This window comes from Brachionichthys hirsutus, unplaced genomic scaffold (assembly GCF_040956055.1).
Source record: "Brachionichthys hirsutus isolate HB-005 unplaced genomic scaffold, CSIRO-AGI_Bhir_v1 contig_851, whole genome shotgun sequence".
In the NCBI taxonomy this organism is placed as follows: domain Eukaryota; kingdom Metazoa; phylum Chordata; class Actinopteri; order Lophiiformes; family Brachionichthyidae; genus Brachionichthys; species Brachionichthys hirsutus.
The window spans coordinates 417,946-443,620 of NW_027180330.1; the positions used below are offsets into that span (position 1 = coordinate 417,946).

Sequence of the window (25,675 nt, forward strand, 5' to 3'; positions counted from 1 at the left end):
TGGATCATTATGACGCTTGGTGATGAACATGATCACTTGGATCAGGGGTGCTGGAAAAGAGGCACATCTAAAACAGAATGGACCAGGGTCCCCAGCACAATGGCTAATAGCTGAGGTAATGCATGTGCTAGCCTATTACTGCTACTACGACTAATGATAATAACAATACGTATTATTACAATTACTGTTGCAAAATGTGCTTAAACAGAAACCAAAATGTTGCATGCAAATTCAAGAAAGCTGTTGTATTCCACTTCAAAGGAACCGTAATGTTTCATTCTTGGGGACTGTGCATACTATTTATAAGGAACGTTTAAGATGCAGAAAGACAAGACAAGAAAAAAAAACACTATCCTAACAGTTAATTGTAAATTCCGTGGCTGCGACAATTCGACATCAAAGAGAACAACTGACATTTCTCTCGCGGTAGAGGAATAAGTCTTTCAACACTAATCGTAATTTTAGATTAAAACGTTTTCTCTAAAAATAAACTGTCAATGAGCTTTTCTGCACACCAGTGTCTGTCAAGGCCCTTTTTTTCAGCTATTACTGTTTGTAGGTGTCAGTAGTCAGAAGCTGGGGGGTGTTTGGTTGATATGTCAGTCTGTTATCAGCAATAAACACTGAACAAAATAAGTTTAAATGGCTTGTTTCACCAGCTGGTGTAGAAAAAGTCATTTTTACAGACTAAACTGTCTAAAATAAGACTGATTCACTTTGGTTTTGGATTCCATAGAGTGGCTAAAATTAACCACCATGCTGTTTAACTCTTTAGCCGCCACAGTAATTACAATAAAATATTCAGTTTTGATATCACTTTTTGAAAAGGTTGTAACTTAAAGTTGTTAGAGATAAAGCCATACTGTAAATGAGAAAAATCATAAGCATGAACCAAAGTTTGTGATGGGAATAAATTAACACATCTAATAACGAGGGAAAAGTTCCATTCAAATGCAATCATCACACAGGAACAAAGATAATCGATACAAAATCAAAGCAAAACCAAAAAGACACCACCTTGTCTTGTCATGGACATGCGCAAACCAAAAAAAACCAACCGAAGTGGGCAAGATAAAGAAAATTCCCCGAGTCAATGCCGTGGAAAAGATGGCACTTCAGGATCAGCACTGGACAGCTCCATATCCTATATCCTATGGAGCTGTCCAGTGCTGATCCTGAGCGCCATATGTAGCCGCAAACTGGAGCGCTAGAGCAAACCCCGTGAGGGAGGGAGGGAGGGAAGGAGAGAGAGAGAGAGAGAGAGAGAGGCCTGACAGTGGTGACTGTCTGTGTTCAATCGTTGCTTCTCGGTGTCTGAAAATGTTTCCTTGTTCTTCCTGTGCAATTTCAACACAATCAAGAGGCAGAGTGCAGAGACATGTTGTCATGGTAACAAAAGCTTTGCACGGATGACCAAGAGTGAGACAGAGCCGATGGCACACCATACCATCACCATTTCATGGCCTGGTTCTACAGCTGCAGGATATTACTTTGAAGTAGTGTCTTTTTAAAAACAGTCTCCTCAAGGAGATGCTGGTCAAAAATCTGATTAGTTCACGGTTAGCTGTGAGTGTTCGATGTGAAGTGATGTTTTATATTGTTTGTACTTAATCTTACCATGAGAAAGCAGAATGTTTTTTAAAAAATATTTAAAAAAATACTTACATAGTTTTGACACATACAATATATATATATATCATGTTACCATGATCTCATGATGTTTAAGATGCTGTATTTACTATGCAAAATGTCTCTTTTGAATCTTGATTTTGATAAAAAACCACAATCTATTGGTCACTTAGCCAGGAGGCTCTGCGTCAAACAGAATAAAGTCACCAGAAACAGTTAAACCTTTGCTGAAGTGTTCTGAGATTGACATATCAGCAGGTATGTCTGCTTAATATGCTAATGCATCCAGTAAGACAGTCGTCACAATATCTGATTCTTCTATAGCTAGAAATAGGCACAGGAAAAGCTTTGAACTCTTCCTGAGCTTAAAGCAGGTGTTAAAAAGGTTTTGAGGACATTTTTAGACATTATTTTAGAAGCAGGCTTTTTGTTCCCTTATCCTTTGTCTTTCTATTTTAGTCTTCCTATTTGTTGTTTTATAAGTAGACGTCTTCAAACTGGAGCTAAATTTGACCTTTGAGGTCTGCCCAGTCCATCGTGATCTATAAATGTGGCTACACTCGGTCTTATTAATACACAATTAGCTGCTATGTATTCAAACTTGAGTTAAGACAGTCTTTGATACAGAAGTGTTTTTTTCTGCAAATAGTTGAAAGGTTATAAGAAAGTTCAACAGAAAGGTTTGTATTTGCCAGATGTTTAATTCAAGTGAAAAGTCATGGAGCACAGTGCTTGTTTTTCATGATAACTCAAGCTGTGCTTTGCTACTGACTTCATGTTCTGTCAATTTTCCTCATTGTGTGCAGGATGCCTCAAAAAACAAAAGAACTGATGGATTTCAGTCTACTTTAATAAACTGAGATTTCTAATAATTCGAGCGTATCTAGATCCTTCAGCCACCATGTGTCATCCTGGACACCTCCTTCATCAAACCCAATCCCTGCTACAATTTAACCCTCTCAGTTTCTTTCTATCGCCTGCTGCTTTAAGATCAATTCTTCATCCGTTGCTCCCACATTCATGTAATCCACCTCCTGGGGCCGTTCGCCGTAGTGGCATTAGTCTGTCTTACTCCAGGCAACCTTTAGCCATATACTGCTTAGACTGTTTTCTGTAATGCAGATGAATGAGCTTTAGCTGGTTGTATTTGTTAAGTGTACCTTCTTCACAATGAGCTTCTTTTAAAATGAGCTGCGCTCATATGCAGAAAGTACTATCGTAAACCATTTAGTCCTGCTCGTTACACTTCATAAAGATAACATTTTTAATGTAGTTAAATAAATGTGAATATAAATTAAAATACACTTATCCTGATCACTAACACTCAGTTACCATTACTTTAATATATCTGGGCTTTTCAGAACAGATAATATCCTGCAGAATCATGGAGGATTCACTCCAACTTTTCCCCTCTGAGAGAGAGAATCACTGACTAATATTATCACACTTTTGTCGCTTCATAATTAGATCTATATTTGGAAAAAGCTGATGGAGGGAATACAGACTGAAAAGATTTTTAAATTATCACCGTGTGGTTCTACAGCAACCGTTCAGCTGTAATTTTAACCTCAGAGATTCGAAGGAGCCATCTGAGAAGCTTTCTCATGAAAAGCTGACTGTCCTCTGTGTATGTGATTAATTCATGGCTATTATTTTTTGCCCTTCCTTTTGGAGAGCGCATTTCAGGTTCGAGGTTTGTTTTTGTGAATAATTACTTGAGACAATCAGATCCTTAAAGTCAAATCTTGTCGCATTTAAAATCTTGTAGCTGATGATGCCTGCCGGCTCATTCATTTTCATGTCACTATATGAAATGGAAAGATATCTATAGATTTACATGGAAAGTAGATAAAGGCATTCATTATTGTCTCCTTTTATTTCACTAGATGGCAGTGCTAGACACCGTTTCACTATTCAATCAGTCCCAGCCATCTCTGCTGACATGTGGATGAGAGCCATCAAAACGGCTGACAACCATCTACAATCCCTATTTGGAATGAATGGATTTTGACCTTAATTTGTAGAGTTGTAAATAAATCTATAGTATAATAATCATATCTTAGTTTCTTTCCAAAATCCCACAATGAAGATTTTGACATTTTGTGGTGCCGAGTTTTATATTTAGGAGTGTATTTATCAAAGTGCCTGTTGGTACAATTACTATCATGGGCGTGTGATTACTCTATTTCTCAAATAAAAGGCATCGGCTCATGATGCCCCTGCTGGCGAGACCATCTTATTGACCCGCAAAAGTCCAATTGCGTAGCAAGTAGTTTGTTGACTTGCATGCACACAAGGATTTATATATGACGATATATTATTCATTTATTTATTTATTGTCATGTTTTATTTTATTTGTTTTTTCCTGTCAGTGTTACAGGGGTTAGCACAACCTCCAGCTAGAAGGAATGGTACTCACAGGGGATTTTTTAAAAACAACTTGAATCACTAGAAGTCAGCATGAAAAGCGATTTAGGATCCAAACATACCACAATTTGGGGAGTTTCAGGGATCCCCAAACCAGAGGAGGCTACTTAGGGAGGCAATGCACTCTCGTTCAGTTGTGCAAAATAAATCTAGTCTCGGGTCTAGACAGAGGTCCCAGTGGATTCAACCACAGCAAAGGCTTGTGAAATGCCAACCACCTTGATCAGATTACTGAATTGCATCATGTTACTGGATAAAGAAAACAGTGGGGGATTTTTTTCTGTTTTAAATAAGAAGAACTTCTCTCCCAGGAACCCTTTGGCCTTTGGAGCCATGATGCACATGCCATGTGGGTGTGGGATCTGCAGTTTACCGCTGTGGGCCTGAGTAAATACTGCTGCCATTCCAAGCATTGCTGTGAATGGTGGAGGAAGGAAATGTCTGCAATCAGGGTAACCTCGCTGTTTCCCATAGTTGAGTCAGAACGTAAATTGGTTACATGGAGATGACAGTAGATGAATAGAGGGAGCATATCTGACAGACGATAAAAAGGGGAGAGGGCTTAAGCAAGCCTTAGGAACCCACTTTGTGTCAAAGTTCAACTCAGAATATAGCATTATATTAAACTCTTAAAATAAGAATTTTACCACAATTCCGCTATAATTAAGTTAATTTGTGTAATGATCAATGTGGCCCTTAGTGAATATTTTGATTATACCCTGACTGTGTTGATTTAAGTGTATTGTAGGAGTTTCATTTTTCAGGAGGCATCTGCATGCTGAATTGTGACTCTAAAATTAAAATCTAACCATGTTTCTATGTTTTTATTGCAGAGCTTTCTAAATATCTTGTGAAAATGTTTTCACTTCAAACCCACATAAAAAAGTTATGTGTTGCTGTTCTTTAAGGCAGTTCAATAAAGGTAATATGGATTAATGACTTTTTCCACACATCTGGATTTTCTAACCTCTGATTTTCCGCTGGGATCGTCACAACGACCTGTGCCTGAGCCAGACACAAAAACCAGGTTTCTGCTAATAGAATTTGAATTTATAGCACATACATCTAATGCAATGTGAAGACATTGTCATCAAGTTAGATGCTTTTCCCTCGAGTCAGCAGAATTGCCGTGATTGTATTTCCTAAGTCTCTTTTCTTAGAATAATTGCCTTTTAAAAACTCTTTTATATTCCATCCATCCTTTCCTTCTGCACTGTCAGATATGAGCTTAACAACATTTTGCAGCATTAAATACCAACTATCACTTGTTTTTAAGTATCCAGTATGATATGAGACATAAAAAGCAGAGCCTTCGCCCGACTCCCAGAACAACAACATGAGATGGAGCATGCCAGCGAGCAAACAAGAGGATATTTCTGTCTGTGATTGACCCCTATCTGACCCCTTATTGAGCACACTGCTGGCTGGGTGCACCCAGGAGGACAGCAGGAAGGTCTCATTTTGTGTGTGACTGCTCTAAATAACAACCACTGAAGGGTTAATTACACTAGGGAAAGTCATGGCTGTTGAAATCAGGGAATGTTAGAGAGGAAGTAAAGAAGTTGCTTGCCCTTCACTGTGCTGCAATTGTAACATTTTTGTTTTCTTACTTGATGACCAGATTGTGGGCATTATGCTATAACCCCAGACCCAGGCAGAGAATATCTCTTTTCCTCGTCCAGTTGCTTCTTCTGGCTCTACGATCAGCTATTTCTCCCAGCATATTCTGTGCCTGCGCTGTGCTGTTCTTTCACCACGAGGTATTTTACCTCATTTTAAAACTCTTCTGTTCGATATAGCTGTGTAAACCACTGCCTCATCAATACATACTGTATATTACTAGAATAACATTGGTTCTTGAGCTGTAGTATTGTTCTCACTCAGGAATGTATTTGGTGACTTTGGATACAAACTTCAACGAGTTGCATTTATGTCTTTGAGTGAAAAAGAGTAAACATGAAGATTAGAAAGTAACCAAAAGCAGATGTCATTGAGCGTTTCAATAAAATACCACTAACAATGGAATAAATCCATGCATATGACGTTGTGACATGACTCGGGGACGGACTGGATTTGTTGCGCCATGGTGTTTTAGTCATATGTTTGGTAAATTGGTCCAGTTAAGCTCCATGGTATTTTGAAGTCATGGGGGACAACAACATTATAGCTTTCCAGTGACGAGTTAAACATTGATTTTTAAGCTTTGTGAGTCTTATTGACACGACAACATATTTGAAATGGAGCTCGTGGGAAGGAATTTGGGTGAATGCCTAAGGTTCTGTAATTATCCAAAACAGCAAAGACAAATTATGTTTAGCTATGTATGTTAATGCATGGACTTAAGCTTAATTGTAGTTTGCCTACAGGCAAACGTGTAGTTGTACATTTAGTTTCTGCGAAGGGTACGCAATTAGTTGTTTTTGGTGGTGATATTATGTGAACAAAGCTGCTACAGGCCTGCTTTTTTTTAGCCTCTTGTGGCAGCTGCATGTAGCGTAGCTTCAAAGAAGAATGGAGGCCTACAGGGAATTCCTTCTGGATTTCCCACCATCTGCAGAGGCCTTCATGGGATGTAATGTTTGTGGGTGTCCAATATCTCTTATTTAATTATTACATTATATTATTTTTACATTCTTTTATTTGTTCATTTTTGTATATTTAGATGCCGATGTGCAGGACGTTGGGTTTGCATCTGACAACGGAAGAATATTCTTGATTTATTTTCTCTCATTAAATCTAGTTCCAGGTGCAACACGATACAACCTATGCTTTTATTGAAGATAGCATCATGGCAGCCGTCCAGACCTTTTACTCACTTTATAAATATTTCTAAGGATTGCGCTGTCAGTGGTATATAACCCTGTAATTTGTCACACACAACCCAGGACTGTAAAAAAACTTTTAGATCTAAGCGAACTCCTTCATTGTTACGTTTTGGCTGCACATCCAGATTTTTTTTCAAATTAGCTGCTTAACCAGATCTTCCCTGGGATTCGTCCTGGAATCAACCCAGTAAAACCCACGGAAATCCATGGAATTTTACAGTCTTCATTCTCATTGGAAATGTCTACGTGAGCTTAGAGGGGCTGTACAGATGACTCCTTCCTCCCTGTGCACCTGAATTTGATTATTATGTGCCCATCACACGTTTAAGCAGAACTATTCCTTCAAGAGTGGTTTGACATTTAATGTTGCTCTTCTTGCATTGCTTCATCAATTAACTCCAGTTAATCATTGTGAGCTAAAATATGTGTGCAAATCTGAGTGTGTGTTAGTTTGAAGCCCTCCACATGAGGCTTGCTGTTAATAAGTGCTTTGATGTTTAAATATTATTTTTTTTGTCTGGGAAGGAAGACATAGATGTTGTCTCTGACGAATAGTTTGGCACCAAGTGTCAAGAGTCTAAAGAGACTGCCGGGATTATTGTGATTTGTAAGAGCACAGTCTTTCCTCAAGGACAAAATTATGCCTGGCACCTCTGCTAAAAAAGTAATTATAATAATAACTACAGGAAACAGATTAAGAATACCTGTAATGTAGTTTTGGTCATGCCATATGAATCACCTTAATTTATTTATTTCTATTATTTCTATTATAACATAAGAACATGATAAAGGTGGACTGTGGATGACAAGTGGGATGAAGTTACAGCATCCATTTAAAAGCATTTTAAGGAGTTTCACCAGCACAACAGGAATCAAATATCTTAACATTCTGTGTATGCATGTCTGTGTGTGTGGGGGGGGGGGGGGGTATAGTTGTGTTTATGTGTGTGTATTTGCACTAAATATAACATTTAATAGCATACATTACCCAATATTATTTTTAGTCTCTGGTGTAACAGTTTAGGGGAATAACGTCATTGAGAATGAAATAATTGACCAAACATAGACAACACTTTGACGACTCATGGCTTCTGTTACAAATTACAGCAATGCAAGTCTGTTTTGTACTCTATTAATCACAGCCACTTTTTTCATTTGTTCGTCTTCCTAATGCCAAGTCATCAGTCATAATTTCTTTGCCAGTCAAATACTGTTAAATGTTGTAGATATTCATGTAAACATTAATATATAATGTAATACGACGGTTGGAAAGTCTTTACTAACAGGACAGATGAGACAGGCCACCGTTTGGTTACGTGTGGCTCATGATGCAGAGTTAATCATCCAGAGTGGGAGGATCTGACTGCGCAATGTTTGGCTCTGTGTCACTGAAATTACTCATCTACCATCACTGTGATTCAGTTTCTCGCACGAACACAAAAAGCTATTCTAATGCAGTAACAAGTACAATGAGAAGAACAATTACACAGTACACAGAGTACATAGCAAAATGCACTGGTCATGGACCAATGTTCTTAAAAATGAAGGCCTTGAAAGCTTTTGACGCACATAAATAGAAATGATGTAAATGTATATTTACACCAATCAGTGTCATAAATTAGCTCTCATGAAAGGATGAGTGTGATAATTAATCATCAACAATGTGCAGTCAGTGTTTCTGGTAGGTAAATCAGAGGTAATGCTAACCAGATGTTGCTTTTAAAGCACCAGGTGTCTGCTGGTACACAGAAGGATATGAAATATAAGGGTTTTATTCTTGCATGTTGGAGGAACGTCAAAGTAAAATGCACTGAAAGTAAAACAGAAAGTGTTGAGCAAAATATCCTGGTGCAACTTAAATAAAGTAAATAAATATATGCAAATAAAACAAGACCAGTCGTGAACATTTAAAGACAAAATCTTAACTGCAGGACAAAACATGTGTATAAGGCATTCGGAAAATCTGTGGTTTTTTCTCTGAAGCCAACGGCACCTGCATGATGTAAAAAAAAAACTTAAAAAAAACAGTGTATTTATAGACACTGTGACATGTGGTAAGATGTTATCCACATTCCAAATGCTCCACCTACTCACATATTTTTATGATCCTGCTTAATATCATTCCATCCCAGCAGTGAGCTCTAATAACACATAGTGCCTGACTGTCCCATTCACTTTAATAGCTACATTTTACTTTTGCTTTTTGACATGCATATGTCTTCATCCCACAACTGGACATTAAATCAAGGACACGGCAGTTCTGTTCCCTTCGTAATAGGAGTGACTGGAGGTCTCGGAGCATCCTGTGTCTCTGCAGCTTCACCTTGACATCAGATCCTCTGGTGGACTAGATGTCAGCTATTCACTTATGTTTGAACTCCTTGTCCCACTGAGACACTCCAATCCATGAATTACAATTAGCCTGACTCCCTTTTATCTCACTTCCTGTTAGAGTTAGTAGTAAATAACATCATCTGACCACCACATCTCAAAACAAAGGCTAATTAATAATTCTAAACTAATTCTAAAATCAAAAGTTCAGCTCTGTTGCTGTAGTCTACTGAGCCCAAGTAGTAGATGACCTGGCGAGGGTTAAAATGAGCAGCGCTGTGTTCCCTCCTCCTGACATTGACTGAACACACACGCACACACACACACACACACTGTCTTAGCTGAGGCCAACACACAGCCAGAGAGGAGGGACTGCTTGCAGTTCCAAGCCCTCGCTGTCGTTTGTGCAGAGCTGGATCTTTTCTCTCCCTGACTCTGCTTCCTCCACTGGCCCAAACGCTCCATGGGACTCCAGACCTGGAGGCCAAGCTCATCACGACTGTCCTCTATGGCCTGCCTCGATGTGGAAACCCCGGCCATCTGCATGGGTAAATTCAAATCAGGTGCTTTTTCTGTTTCATGTCTAATCTACATGAAATCCATTGTTTGGCTTGAATAGCTGTGTGAATTAAACACTATTTTACCTCTGTCAATATAAATGTTTCTGGCAGCAGTCAATAGCCTTCAGCAGGATATTGTAGTAACAGGAAACGGCAGCTGCAAAGACAATTGATATTCATCATTCTTATAGGAGAGGATATTGTATTCTTATGGCTGATTAATCAAACGCCTAGAAAAGGTCACAGAATCTGTGGATGATTTAGGACACAATACTCATCAACTCTAACCTCCTGTGTTTACATGGGCACTCTCACACTATTGTAGTTTGTGTGATATACAAATAAGTTGCTCGTCAAAACTGTAGTCACTGTTTGTATATTCAGATTTTGGTTGTTTGCGGTCCTCAGAAGCTGTGGGCTCCTTTCTTACATACATAGAGGTTTGCCGGTTTTTAAGACAATTGTATTAAGGTTATGCAATCATATATGGGTAACTTAGGGTCATGTTTGTGAAGTCAACTTTATGCAAATAATTTACACGCCACTTCACAGTTCATGAGGCAACAATGTTGCATGTCGAGATAAATATTTGCATTTGAAAAAAATGGTAGAAGTGATGCTTTTAAAATGCTACATAACTCATGAATAATACGTACCTTAAATACTTTAAATACCGTTAAATACCTATTTCATGAAACTTGGCAAACACATCAAACATACATGAGAGAGGTACTTCATGATTTCTAACATACACAGTATTCATCTAGAGCATATCTTTAAAACTATTTCAATTTTCAAATATACCGGTACAGTATATCAAAATGCTGGATGAGAACATTTTCCTATTAAAAACAGTTGTCGTTTTATTTGATTTCATGGCAACACCTGACTCCTATTCTTTGAAGCATACCTATACACATCACATTAATCTTTGGCTTTTCTTTCCCATGGCAACAGTTTGGTGTTGAACTTTGCTTAAAAGGAACTGGTTGTATTTGTCATCATGACACAGAAGAGTGCAAAGAGGAAGTGAAGTGAAGATCCTACCTTCTTCATAAAGTCCCTTCCTTTAAACAGAACTATGCTCCTTTAAATGCAGACAGTACTTTTGTACTTGTAAATTAAGTTTTCTTTCTATAATAATTTTTACATGTACTTTTAACTTTCTTCAACAAAATGTTGATCCTTTATTTATTTTATTATGTGTGTATCCATGCAGATATGCTCAGTCGGGTTTGCAGGGGCCGGTGAGGAATATGTCATCCACTGACAGCTCTTGTTTTTATAATTCAATGTATCGGTAATCTGAATATTTGTGGTTTAGTCTACCTCTGGATATAGATGGCTCGATTTTAAAGCTAGCAGAAAATGAGACTCTGTTTAGACTCTGAGGTATTTATAACCATAAAGACAACATGACCCAGCATGTCTGTTTCTGAATTGAATTCAACTTTGTCTGAACTAGAAGTATCTGAAGAAATACAAAACATTTTTTTGTAGGTTAAGGGAAAGTCATATAAAATGGGATACCTCCAGGGACGATTTGTTGAGAACAACAAGGGTCTGATTAGAGATGTCATAAGTAGGCAGGGATTTCAGCAAAGCCGTTCCTCTATGTCCCTAAAAACCTCTGTTTATGCTCTGTTGGCGAGCGAGCGAGTGGAGCCAGTTCACATCGCCAAGAGGTTATCCAGGGTTCAGGTTAAACACGAGATGACACAAAGTGAGGAGCACCCCAGGCATGAGCCGCTGACCCACACTGATGGTCAGATTAAACCCTGCATTCCCTTGTGGAACAGGACGACAACTTTTTGTGTTATTGATATGCAGTTTTAGTCATAAATCATTCTTGGCTGTGGCAATTCACAGCGGACATGATTATTGAGACAAATCACTGAGGCAATTTTTTTACAATCTCTTGGTATGATCTGTCTTGGAATTACCATTACACCCTTTGTCTGGGTTTGTAATAGGAAACAAAGCAGGCGAGGCAGGCGCACACTGTGTCCTCTGCTCCAGAGTTTATGGGCTGTTCTGAGAGTAGGATCAACCTCCCACCCTTTGCCTCGGTACTTGCCATTCTGCGTCCCTCTGCCTACCAACGGAAGCCCATGAGCATCCACTCTGCTCTGCATGCAAGTGGACATCCCACCCCCTTAACTACCCCGACATTTCTTGGTTCCCAGGCCTTGTTCTCACAGCTGCCCGGTTTATTTTTGCTACAGTGAGTCACAGAGGCCTGTACAGACGCAGCATGTCCCAGGAGAGTTGAACAGGTCTGTGTGTGTGTGTGTGTGTGTGTGTGTTTATATCTGAGTGGGAGTAGCTGTTTTCCCTATGTCACTGAGTAGTTCTAGCTAAACTAACTTCACTTCTCTACAGTGGTGCCAGCAACAGCCTCATGCTCTTCACGCCGGCGCCTCGTTCGTCCTCATCACCTATTTACCTCCTCTTCAAACAGTTTTTTCTGCATGAGGCAGTGTTATTCTCCTGAAAAAGCATGACCATGCTCACATGTTTGTAAATGTTTAAACTGGGATCTTACTTCAGTTTACACTGATGTGATAGTAACACTAATGATCATTCAAGTACTGTATATGGGGCCTGCTTGCAGGACTCATTGATTTCTGCTTGAAGCTAGTCGTGTCTTTTAAATGCCACAGTGGCGTAATGGACGTCTGCTCATCTACCCAGTGCGACATTACATTTTAAAAACAATTCACCCAGTTGAAACGGCTCACTTGGCCTTCACTCATGGCATCAACCATCTCCAGTTTTGCGCAATATCAACGTTGCATCCCTCAATAAGCCCTCATTTATCTGTCATCTGCACAGCATTTGTTTGACTTTTATGCATTTGCATCCCACACAGCCATATTGAGTCTTCTTGGGAAGGCTCTTGGCCAATCGCATCGTCCTGTTGGAATATGATGTTGTAAAACTTGTGGTACTCGTAAAAAGCCATACAGGAAGCAAATAGGATGTCTGTGGTTGTAGAGCGGGTTTACTCTGAGTTTTTGGAGCTGCATATTGATTGGGAAATAATAAGTATGTACTTTATTTTATTTGAAATCTAACAGGTTTCACAATTAAAGCCGGAGTGAACTTGGCTCAACTCTGACCTCAGTGTCTGCTCTTTCACAGTCCTGCAGCTCCGTCTGCAGCAGAGGAGAACTCGGGAGCAGCTCATAGAGCAAGGCATCATGCCACGTGAGTATTCATTCCACCGTCCATTCTTGTAACCAATATATCCTGAGTTACATGTTTCTCTCTAACTTCTACTTTCTACCTTCTGTGGTTCTTAATCCTTATTGGATTTATTGCATTTATAAGTACAAGTTTCATGCACAAGACCGAGTACAGCAGTTCTTAATGATGTTGGGGATCATCAAAGTTAATGTTTTAAACTATATTAGTACATAAAGGCATAAATTACAATGTAAGCTTCCACATAAATCATTACTTTAGTCCAGAAAGTGTGAAGGATGTCATCCTATATATGGTTGCTGCCTTAAAGCAGCACACCAGAATTAACTTCTACTCTAGACCATTCCTCCTGCGATGGGACAAAAGCAGAGTGCCCCATAAAAGATGAGCTGAATCTGAAGCGAAGCCCTGCTGGTAGCTCAGATTGTTGAAAAAGAAAAAGACAGAGATCTACATCCTTATAGTCAGCCTTGTAGTCAGGCTTCAGCTCCACACGGGAACATCAGTCAGCAGCTGAGCCCTAACTGGAGGCCAGTCATCCCTTGATCAGCAGACAAGCCTCTCCGCTTTAGCATTTCTGCTGCTCCTACACTTGCAGGCTTACGGTAGGTATGCAGTGAGTTTCTGGTGATGAGCAGGAATGTATTTCTTTGTTCTCTGACACACTCCTCGGACTGCCCCCTTAGCCGATGGGTCTTTAAATCAGAGCTCGTCATAGCCCAGTCAGTGAAGCAGGACGATTTTATTCAATGAGATCAAAGAGTAACTCTCTGCATGGAACATTCTCTCTGCTTGGGTCAGTAAAGCCGGCAGTTCCTGTTTGACTCCCATGACACTCACCCTAATAATGTCAGACACCTGCACAACAACAAAAGTGTGAAAATATCTTTAACTCTGAGCACTTCTGTGTCTCTGAAGGATGTCATAAATGTCATAAATAAAGTCCATTACAGAGAGTGCACAGAGGAAACCTGATGTCTAGTTAAAAGTGTTCTACATTGCTCCTATTATTTTGGACATGCCTCTTATAATACATAATTTGCTAGTTAAATAAATGTCTATTCATCTTGAAATGTAAGGAATAGTTTACTTATGTGTGGAAATATGATATATTCACCAAGGAAAGTTATGAATTGTGTTTATTCACCTTTTGCCAGCTCTGAAAACACCTGTTGCGTTTCATGAGCAGATTCGCAACCTAGAGAGAGCCAGGGTAAGTCTTCATCTAATAACAACACCGTGCAGCTCATGATTTTAATCAGTCCCTAATCAATTGTGATTTTTTTTTTTTCAGACTGGGAACTTCTTAAAGCACAAACTCTGCAGCAGACCACATCGCTCTGAGCTTGTCCGTATGCACATATTAGAAGGTAATTATCTTCCTGTGTGTTCTTGCTGGGCAACGACATCTAGATAACAGAGATGAATAAGGTGCTTATTCGTTTAATCGCACTCTCTGCCTGTTTAAATTTGTTTTACAAAGTCATAGGGAGATAATGCAACATGCCTTTGAGGTAGACACGAGTTTGTGAGGTTTGGCTTTGAAGTGAGTCACCAAACAAAATGATTAAGAGGCTGACTGATGCCGGCTGAGTTCACCTCTCATGAACCGCGGTGTATTTATCAGAGACGCAGGCTGAACAGTCCCTGCAGGCCACGCAGATGAAGCTGAAGCGAGCTCGACTGACCAATGACCTCAATGAGAAGATCGCCCAGCGGCCTGGACCCATGGAGCTGGTGGAGAAAAACATCCTGCCTGTTGATGAGGCCGTCCATGGTAGATACTTAAAATACTGTCATACCATTGCCGTCAGAAGACCTGAGTTAATCTTATTTTTGTTTTAACCCACCATCACCGTCACACACTTTGATAGCCAGAAAGTTAACCAACTTATCATTTAAAAATAAATGAATCCATATTTTTGTTATGTGTGTTGCCCCACAGGTGATAAGGTAATCTACTCTAAGCCACCAGATATGTACAGCTTTGAGGAGGACAGCAGCGATGCCTTATCACCAGAACAGCCTCCCAGCTCTACGTCTGTCTCACCGAGTGAGTCTGGAGGGACGGAGGCCGTCGTGACTTCCTCCAACTCAAACACTCCCATGCAGGTACACTAATAGTAATACATTACAATTCACAAAACATGAGCTGCCATTGTGAATCAGAAAGAGTTTCACAATTACAACATTATTTTACGAAAAATAATTTATGAACAAATGGACATCGAATTCCTCACAGCCAGAAGGTTCTGGTTTCAGATCCGTATCTGGCAGATTTCTGTCAGCATTTATGTGTATTCTGAATTCTAATATGTGAATAGCTGAGTATAAATTATCCATAAGCGTGACTGTGGGTCTGAATGTTTATCTCGTTGTGTGTCTGTTTTTAACTTTTTTACTTGCGTATTTGTAATTTTTTTAAATATGTAGTACTCGTGCTATTATTCTCTGACTCTTTATCAAACTGTTTTTGATTCTATTTTTCCATTTCCAAGGCCTTTTTTTCCCTGTGAGAAATGATGATTAACAGATGAAGCGACTTGAATGTTCTTACCAAAGCATCATGTGCTTTCTCTCTGTCTCTTCTTTTCTTAGCAGGCCCCGCCACCTAACTCTCAGTCCGCCCCTGATTCCATAAGCCTTAGCGTCACCAGTGAGCAACTAAGCAATCAACAAGCATCTCAACCTCAGGCAATCACTTACGTTGCTCCCAAAATTGCACCGATTCTTGTGAAGGTGAGCTTTATATATTTTTATCTGTTTTGCGTTTCATCAAACTGTTCTTAGACGCACCGTCATCGTTGTTGTTGTTTTTTTTTTATCTCAGTCTTGACCTCTCTCACTCGCTCAGTGTCTGTGATTTATTAACTGTCCTTTCTACTTGTTGTTTCCTTTGGAAAAATGCTGCTGTGGTGATGTGATGTCAGAAGACATATAGGCTGTGTTTTGTCATAGTGAATGTCACATCAGTTTGGGGGGGTGAACTGAATGTCAGCATTCTGCCAAGTCAAACATAGTTCAAAGAACTACGGAGCTTAAAGTCGTTTCACCAATCCTCGATCTTAAATCTCTGCCAGCCACAGTTTGTCTTCAATTAGGGTCAAATGACAGGCCCTCCTCAGTCAAGCTGTGTAAAATGTAAGCCAAAAACCAAGGGATGGGAGTGAAGCAGTAACTTGTTGTCCAACAAACTCTCCCTCATTTGAGATATGATAAGGGAATGATCTTATCATATTGGAGGGTGAGTGCCTGCTTAGCCCATCTTTAATTTCTGGTTTCATAGCTACCCTGCTGCTCTTATGCCAAACCTTTCACGTTTTTATCCTGTAACTGTAGGTGGTAAAACAATGAGGTTTTCCCTTTCCTGCTGTTTTCATCGAGTGTCAGAACAATGTTCCACCTTAACACTTCCATCTATAAAAATACAGTCTCAGTTCAAAGTCTTGTGGTGTTGGTACTGGCAATGCGAACTGCATTCCCAGATAAACTGGACTGAGATCAGTCAGCGGGATCATTTATCCTCCAGATGGTCCACTCTGGTTGTACATGCTCCTTCTCTGTGTTGTGCTTTGCAGCAAAGCCTGCCCAAGCTGTCCAGCGATAAAAGCCGCAGCAAAAGGAGCAAAGAGCCCAAACCACGGGTGAAAAAGTTAAAGTACCATCAGTACATCCCCCCGGACCAGAAGCTGGAGCTCCATGAAGTGCAGATGGACTCGGCTTATGCTCGCCTCTTGCAGCAGCAGCAGCAATTCCTGCAGCTCCAAATCTTAAGTCAGCAGCAGTACAACTACCAGGCTGTGGTGCCTTCCACAATCAAGTATGACTGTATTTAGCAACACAAACGCTCCTTTTATTCAGTTAAATGTGATTTTGGTTGAGCCCACTTTTGCTCTCATGTGATCAGACTGATATTTTTGTGCTTTGTTCATTAGAACTTCAATCATCTAAAAGTTCAAGGCTGGATTTACGGATCATATTAGCCATTTAGCCACAGCTGTTGTTTGTCTCCAGTGCATCACACTTGCTGTCTACATCCTACACAGAAGCTGTTGATCATAGAAAATGAACAACAGTTTTAAATTCCCTCTCTGTCTATCCTCCCTTTTATCTTCTCATCTTAATAAAACAGACCGACAACTGAGGTGCAAACCAGCTGTTCCAGTGCTGTGAAAAGTGAAAACTCTGCATCTAACCCTGTGCACCCCCGGCGCAGTCAGACAAACCGCAAGCCGGATCATCTACCAGCTAAACTGGATGAGATGAAGGTGACACATGGACATAATTTGATTCTATGCACCTCGTGCTATAGAGAAGGGAAAAGTTGAATTTTGAGTTTTAACAATACCTGTTGTCTTTACAGGTTGCTGAGCTAAAAATGGAACTAAAACTCAGATCTTTGCCAGTTTCTGGAACGAAGACAGACCTAATCGAGAGGCTAAAGTTGTATCTGGAGAGCTCTAATACCCTGACTTCCATTGGGACAACAGTTGTCACAGCAGCTCTGCAGTCAGAAAGCAAAAAAATAACCCCGCCTGCGTCCCCTATCGCGTCAAAGGTGTCTACTCTGGGCTTAGCGGACAGCATTATGGCAGACGGCACCGCCAAGCTTTCAAATACTGTGTTTCTGCCTGTGAACGCCACACAAAGAGTGGAGGATTGTTCAGAAACGAGGTCCAACGAGAAGAACTCTGAGAAGGACAAGCGCCTCCACGAGAAGGAGCGTCAGATTGAGGAGCTGATCAGGAAACTGGAGCAGGAGCAGAGGTTGGTGGAGGAGCTGAAGATCCAGCTGGAAGTTGAGAAGATGAGTCAGCAGGGCAATTCACCACCTCACCTCAGCCCTCTTCCTCCTGTCCAGGTCAAAGAAGAAAACAGAACCCCTTCAAACTGCTCAGCATCCTGTAGTTCTCCTGATGTTAGAGCGATGGTCAAACAGGAGAAGGTTGAGGATCAGTGCCACCTACTTCCTAACAATGAGTTCACCAAAAGCCTCCAGACTGTGAAGATGTCTGAAACTCTGCAGCCTGTCCAGGCTGGAGCTCAGATCCTCCTTCAAGCATCCCCTCCAGCTGCAGCAGCAACTATTCCACTCCCTGCCAGTGGCATTAAATTACACACTGCTGCTAGCAGCGCAGACGAAAGCCTCGTCCAGACTGCTGGACAGGTGCCACAGACAATAGAGTCCACCGCAGCACTGCAATGCAGCAGTCAGCCACTGACAAGGGTACAGTAAGAACGCATACTAATGGATGCCTTAGTTAGTGTCATCAATCATCCTTATTATCTGTGACTGTGTTTTCTGTGCTGTAAATTTAGACTATGTTCCACACCACTCATCTGGTGGTGGGTTCAATGCCACTGCCACACATCAGATGTTTTTGGGGGGGGTTTCATAAAATGGGTAGTGTATCTTCCTTGTTGCCACAGTAATAGCAGGCCTCATCTGGATGCTGAAATGGTTCCCTACTCAGGCCTGTGGAAACTTGGGTTGCTGGAGCAGGTGCTGAGTGAGGGCTGACAGTGGTAACCCGACTGCCCTCTGTTGTCCCTCTGCTCCGAGCCAAACACCAATCCAGAATTAGCAGCTAAAAAAACAACTTGATACTACAGAGGAGAGCCCTCGCGCGATGTGCATAACAGGGCAAACGGCATCGTCATGTCTTCATTTAGGTTCTGCAATTCCCTCCATTATTATTTAATAAATGTGTTTATTGCTCTCATAAAGAGGGTAGAAACAACCAGGCTTGATAGCATTAAGGCTGTTCATTCATGCTTCTGCCCTGATTTCTCTGCAGATGTGGAGGATGGAGAGCACAGCGCAAAGTTTGCTCGGCACAGTTCCAGCAGGTGAATGTCATGTGGGAGCCTCCCCTGACCAAGCCGGCCCTAAAACGCCTACAAATGAGGTAGAGGATGATGCTTTCCTCTATTAGGGTGTGCTTGCTGATTTACTAGATTTAAACCGTTTATCATTTTGTGTAAGGGAAATTTGTCTTCCTGTTCAATAGTCTCTCCATACCACCCAGCAAACGTTCTCGGAGCAGCCAAAATTTACAAGCCACGTGCCAAAGTGTAAAGACCCACCCCGCTATGAGGATGCAATCAAAGAGACACGCAGCATGCCAGTAGCTGTTCAGGTGACCATTAAATAAACTACAGTGCAGTATAACCTTTAAATCAGGGGTCCCCAAACTTTTTCCTGTGAGGGCCACATCACCTTTTCCTTCTCTGATGGAGGGCCGGGGTCAGTTTGTAGGAAAAGTGTGATGATGGCTGGGGTGCCTAAACATTTAGGGGCCGAATGCGGAGGCAGGCTGTAGTTTAGGCTTCATCTCACCATCACAACTACACACAGTGACATGAATCGAGTGTCACACACGCAATGCCTCTCACACCCAAACTCAGTCTCTCTCCAGCATCATCACGAAGTGCAGCAGCGGCGAAGAACGACTGGATCAATCAGCTGATCCAATGCAGCTGCAGAGGAGCAAACAACAAACCTCAAATTCCACTCCATTCGCCTTACCTGGGCGAATGGAGTGGCCCACTGGTCCACTCCATTGCGCCCAGGTGTGCCCCGGGCCCGCCCTGTTGCCCCTGCTCCACCTCATTCCCGTAGTGGGATTCGATACCAGGGCCATTTCGCCCCCCCCTGCCAACTATGCCAGGAAACTTGCCCTTTCATCATAACAGTTGATTTTTCTTTAAACATACAAAGGGCGCCGGCATGATCTGTGCGCAAAATAAAGCAGGAGCAAAACCGAGTTTGGTACTCACATCTTTAATCGTCATACAAACAAGTGCGCGTTTTCAAAAACAGAGCCGGAGCAAACCAGTTTGGTACACAGAATTTTTAATTGAACAGCTGCGCTAGATCTCCGTCAAACATGCCGGGCTCCCTTTCTTCATCGCCAGTCTCTTTCCGTGCGGCGGCGGCTTCTGCGAAGGCTCGTACAACAATGCTAGCAAACAGTTAGCCGAAGCAGCTACACTCCATTCACAAACGGTGACGCTGCGCTGCCCTCCACTCCGAGTGGAACTGTGTTCTCCCGTTATCCGGCGCTCCCACGCAGCCCGCAGTTTAACGTTGCGCGGTCTTTGGTTAATCCACCGGGGACGATGCTAGTCAGCCCGTTAGCGCGTTAGCTTGCTTCACTCCGGCTTAGACCGTATCGGTGAGACCAGCGCGCACGGCGTCGCCGATCGCAGGAGCCGAGTTGCCGTAGGTCTTCTCCTTGCTTCCTCCTCTTCCTCCATGGATTCATTAATGCTGGATCCTCTCTCCGCTGCTCTATTCCCGTGTTCTGCTGCGGGGCCGACAGCCTCCTCCGCTTCGTTAGCACGCCATGATACTATGGCGCCTGGCTGACTATAATACTATGCTGAAGGACAGCATCGGTACATATCACTCCGCGAGGCGCCTGACGGAGTCCGCCTTACAACAAAACATAGGACGCGCGGACGATAGGACGTTCGGCAAATTTAGAAGATAATTTAAGACATTTACGTGCATCTTACCGTGAAAATACGGTAAGTTGATATTACAGAACATCGGAACATTAACTTTCTGGCTGTATGTCATTAAAAATAAAAGGGGGGCTACTCATGTTGTATGGAAAGGAAAATAAGTAAATTTTATTTTGGGTCTCTGGTATTGTTCAGGGGGCCAGGCCAAATGTGGAAATGGGCCGGATCCGGCCCGCGGGCCGTAGTTTGGGGACCCCTGCTTTAAATAGTTAATACACATTTAAACCTTGTTTCTATTTATTTGCAGACTCCAACTGCAGCTAGCCAGCAGATGGACGACCTTTTTGACGTGTTAATCGAGAGCGGTGGTGGGAAATGCTGAAAATTAAAGAACAAAATATGAAGTTGAAATAATTATAGATTTCTAATTTTTATGTTCTGTTGATGCTTTCCAGAGATCTCCCCGTTGATCCGTCAGAATCCTCCCAGCCAGGACAAGGCTCTCTCAGTGACGGCCAGCGTAACCATCCTTCCCATCAGCATGGTCTTATCTCACCCTCCACCTTTGGTCCAAGTGGCCCAGCTGCCTCCCGCCCAAATCAACCCGTCTGCCAGCTTGGCAGCCCTGACCTCTGATACGCGACTTAAAACCCTCCTGGATGGCATCCTGAACACTCAGACTGAGCCACAGACGCTAAAGCTCATGGAAGAGCATTCGCCAATAGTTACCATGGAAGTGGACGCTGTTGAAAACACACCACCCTCATATTTGAACCTGCACAGTGCCAACATAGACAATATGGACTGGTTGGACCTCAACCTTTCTGTGCAAGCAGGGGGGGTCAATTCATTAGACATGTCAACGCCAGTGGGCGTCTTTTCTTCCGACTTCCTGGACTCCAGTGAACTACACTTGAACTGGGACTGAATGCTGTTCAGGTGAATGCCTACACCCATCAGACTATTTCAGATGAATTTGCTTTTCTATGCAAGAGAGTATACCTTATATTTCCTATGTGAAAATGTAGGACTTCCTGAGTTTTGGAGCAGCTCTGTTTTGCTCTCTGGGCCAATAAATCAGCTCGATTCTAAACCCATTTTGCAGTGTCAGTTTAGACATTGCTGCATTGCATCATTTATGGTCTTTGAACTCTTTGAGATTGTTTGGGGAGACTGATATAAACTGGAACTGGTACTGATTGATTGCAAAGACAATTAGCTTTTAACATTTCAATTTCAATTTATTCCACTTCATTCTGTATCTGTTTTTACACTTTCAACACAGTGTTGTTTTTGTTAATGTCATAAAGAGTAGAAAAACTGTACAAACCCTGGTTAAAGAAGGTATGGATTAATACTGCATGTAGCTGGGGCCATGTGGGGTTACAATGATCACTATCGAAACAGATTATAAACACACAACTGAAACTGTTGCAGCTGTGTATGTCTAATTTCTGCTGCGTTTACCAGATGTGCAACTGATTTGGGAGCATAAATATGACAAGAATATAGTGCTGACTATTTGTTTGATGAAACCATGGTCTCATCAAACAAATCTTAACTCCTGCATCCACAATATGCGTTTATCCACCGTCTAAATCTCTAAAACAATGTGTTTACTATTTGTAAACTCAGACAGGTTTAAAATGGAGAAATACTCTCTTCACCAAGCAAGACTGTGTTCAAATGGATAATGAAGATTTATGCTTGCAGCATCACTAACATTTCTAAAGAACGGCAGATCGATTCTTGAAGGAGTAAAAATTATTGAAAAGGGCTTTTTGGATTTTTTTGTAAGTACTTTATTGCACGGTAGAGGAAACCAAACCAACATCTCTGTGCACAGCATAGCAATGTTTCAACAGGCACGCAGAAACATGCAGTAATAACAATATTCATATGAACCACTGCTGATTTGTCTCATTCACTGCTTATTAAAAATAATATATGCTGATGCATTAAATTCAATTTGTATTGTAGTGACATCTGCTGGTCGCAATCTGAACCAAATCAGCTTTATCAAATCAAGTTTTTACTCATTTTATTTATAACAAGTTGCAAAGGCTGACTTTTGATATGAAGCAATAAAGATTTTGTGACAAGGAAATCATTATTGTCACATAATGTGTCACAGCAGAATAGTTTCTGGGGAATTAGGTGAGGTGTGAGCTAAAGATCACTGCACTGACTGTTGATCTGAGTTTAGGAACCGTTTCCAGTTCAACAGCCTTCAATATTTTAGATAAAAATCTACAAAACAGAATATAAACATAGCAGCAATTTTTCATTTCCTTGTAAACACAGTAGTGTCGTGTTTAGCAGTCGAAATGTCACCCTTTAAAATGGACTATGTGATAAAATGAGAAATATTTTGTCTTTTCTACAGCACGTATAACTCATCACCAAGATATGTTGTACTGTAAACTGGCTCTAAAGATCTCTGACCATTTATGGGACCCATGCTGAATACCACTGATTTATGACTGGCTCTGTCCTCACTGCATTTTAGATGCTTGTTGTTAAACCCCTGCTTAAGAAATCCTATACCTTGATCGAAAGCCAGCAGGTATAACAGCAATTTTTGTTGCCTTTTCTATGTGCTTTGTCTTTGTCCTCCATGAGCTACAACCTCTCATCTTGCCTCCCCATATGTGAATTTTTTCATTTGTCTCCCTCTCTCTGTGTTTGTCTATTTCTTGTTGCTCCTATCTGTGTGAATGATGTGTTTGAGCTTTGCCTCTGGAATATTTAGCTGTCATTTTCCATCCTGATTGTCCTTACTGTAGCTTTACTATATTGGCCTATTTCTTCTTTATCTGAGAAGAATCTTCCTCTTTTGCTCCCCCTCTGCTAATCTGAGTCAAGGGTCTCAGGATGACAGTCATACACTATACAGTCTGCAAGAAAACTGCCTCAATTTAGGTTGTTTTAAGCTTTATATAAACAAAGTTTGTAAATCTAGTTTGGATTTTCATAGCAGGTTTATGACCAATATGCCATTACAGTCCATCACTCCTCACTCAGCAAAAAATAGAAGAAAATACATCTATCCAGGTAGCATACTATAATAACCAGGATTACTCATAAATAGCAATAATAAATCATTATGCTTAATTGACAACTAATATGTTAACTTTTTCCTTTCATTTTATGGCCCAAATGTGTTTGTAACATGAGTTAACATCACAAAGTAATAGCAAAAAGATAATTTCATATATCTTTGGCAGGTAAAATTAAGGTTTTATGGTAATACTGGTATCGATTAACTGCTTGGTTTTTTAGCTGCCAAATGGACAATGTGTCAGAACTCAGCTGAGGGGCAAGCTCAATTAAAACACAACCACGTGATCACAATAAAATAATGTTGTTTATTTCAATGTTTCCAAACAATAAAACACACACACAAAATAGCAGTAAAATGTCGACTCATAGAGACGTACATTAGTTTGCCAAGTGAGTTTCTGCATAAATATTTTGAGCTTTATAAAGTGTATAAAGATATCCTGTCATGCAATCACTAAACAATTAAAATTATGCAAACAATGATCAAGCAGACAACATCAGTCACCATAGAACAAAACCATATCATCTGCCATGTTGGTGGTTATACTTCACTTTTTCCTGAGTCTCTTCATGAACGTGACTTCATCTCTGTTTCTGATGCCATAGCTAAACATAGAAAGGAATGCAGAGAGGAAAAAAATAGTGAACCAGTGCCGATAACAGCAGCGTTGAAAGAGGAGGTAAATATTTCTTACACTTACTCTTTAAGTCTCATCTTATCATCTTCAAGCCTTTCCCCTTGAAATACTAAATGATAAGTTCTCCAAACATACTTCCTGTAAATTATAGGAGATAAACAGTGTGTGTGAAAAAAGTTGAATGTAGTACTTCACATTAAATTTGTTTTTGAGAATGTGGCTTTGTGTTTACCAGCTGACATGTTTCACTCCACCTTCACGCTGTTGCTTCAGTTCCATGAATCTGCAAATGGCCTTTTTCAGGTCAAGGACAGTGGCATTTTGTACCACTACTATAGCTAAAGGATAAAAGAGTGTTCAAATAATGGATATTCAACATATTAAATTAACATCAGAATATAGAATGTACAGTATTATGTAATCAGAAAACATATACAGCACATTCATCTTTTTTCTTAGCTGCAAAACCAATATCTCAACACTTACGCATTACTTCTCCATCTGCCTTTAGAACTCTCACAGTCATTGCCTGGCCATACTCCAAAGCAATCTGAGAATTTACCTCCTCCAGAGTCACCTGCAGATAAACATTAAGATCAGGATTGAGGGAAATTTACAGGACTTCTTCAATCAATAGATATTTTATCAAACCCATTTTTAATAAACGCACATAACTAACTAGCAATTGTTAAAGTCTCAGAGGGGTCCATAAAACTATCTTAAGTTAGAGAAAGAGTAAAGTAAGCATGGTGGATTTAATGTAAAGAATCAAATAATTGTTACGGTGAGCACATACTGCTCACAATCAGAATATAGTGAATGTGTTAATTGCTATCTTATAACGTTACATATTCTTTTTCATTTCTTGGTTTATCATCTCATGACACTGCATTTGTTATATTAAGGGAAAATGAATCTAACCTGGATTGGTAGATCACAGAGCAAAGGGTCCTGGACAAGTCGAGCAAGTCCCTCTTCGAAAATGTCCAGGATCTCTGAGTGAGGAAGAGCCTCATCATCTTCCTCCTCTGCGTCTGGACCTGGTACCTCAGTTTTGTCTGTTTCGTTGTTGCTTTCAACCACTTCGACTTTTACAGATTGTCCTTCTCCCTCAATCCTATCCAGATTTTTCTCCTCCATTATCAGGTAATTAAGTCGTTCACAAATAATAATAAACAGCCACAGTTAGAAAATGTCAAAACTACTCGAATTATTTGTTATAGGATGTGAAAAACAGCATGTCAAAATGTTTGGATTACTTTATCTGACACATTTTAACGAGCATCGAATTGTGGAAAAATAAATGTCCCGTAGAAATATCTTCCGGAAGGAAACTGGAGCTGAGTATAAATGGTCCTGTAAGTGACCGCATATTTCTCGACATAAATTGACTCTAATTTTATATATGATCTAATATTTACTCATATATACAGCTAAAATGCTTGCTATTAATATAGTTGATTGACGTTTCTTGTATGTGTTGAATTTATAAATTAATTACGGCTTTTAGCTTTTGTTTGTCACC

General features: G+C 40.6%; 2 protein-coding genes across 2 annotated transcripts; one reads left to right on the top strand and one right to left on the bottom strand.

The window, feature by feature from the left end:
• Positions 1-9,675: 9,675 nt before the first annotated feature.
• LOC137912945 (myocardin-related transcription factor B-like) lies at positions 9,676-21,863 on the top strand. Its single transcript, XM_068757074.1, has 14 exons — positions 9,676-9,775; positions 12,917-12,982; positions 14,137-14,192; positions 14,274-14,349; positions 14,607-14,756; positions 14,916-15,091; positions 15,578-15,718; positions 16,558-16,799; positions 17,112-17,247; positions 17,343-18,206; positions 18,778-18,888; positions 18,991-19,119; positions 20,757-20,817; positions 20,905-21,863. Exons 1-14 carry the CDS (start codon positions 9,676-9,678, stop codon positions 21,375-21,377), a joined length of 2,781 nt encoding a protein of 926 aa, XP_068613175.1. The 3' UTR covers positions 21,378-21,863.
• Positions 21,864-23,821: 1,958 nt separating this feature from the next.
• Positions 23,822-25,426, bottom strand: LOC137912964 (U11/U12 small nuclear ribonucleoprotein 25 kDa protein-like). The gene is made up of 5 exons (XM_068757095.1): positions 25,072-25,426; positions 24,637-24,727; positions 24,383-24,488; positions 24,214-24,288; positions 23,822-24,118 (listed from the first exon to the last, which is right to left on the bottom strand). The coding sequence occupies exons 1-5, from the start codon at positions 25,288-25,290 to the stop codon at positions 24,061-24,063; spliced, it is 549 nt and encodes a 182-aa protein (XP_068613196.1). The 5' UTR covers positions 25,291-25,426; the 3' UTR covers positions 23,822-24,060.
• Between the last annotated feature and the right edge of the window lie 249 nt (positions 25,427-25,675).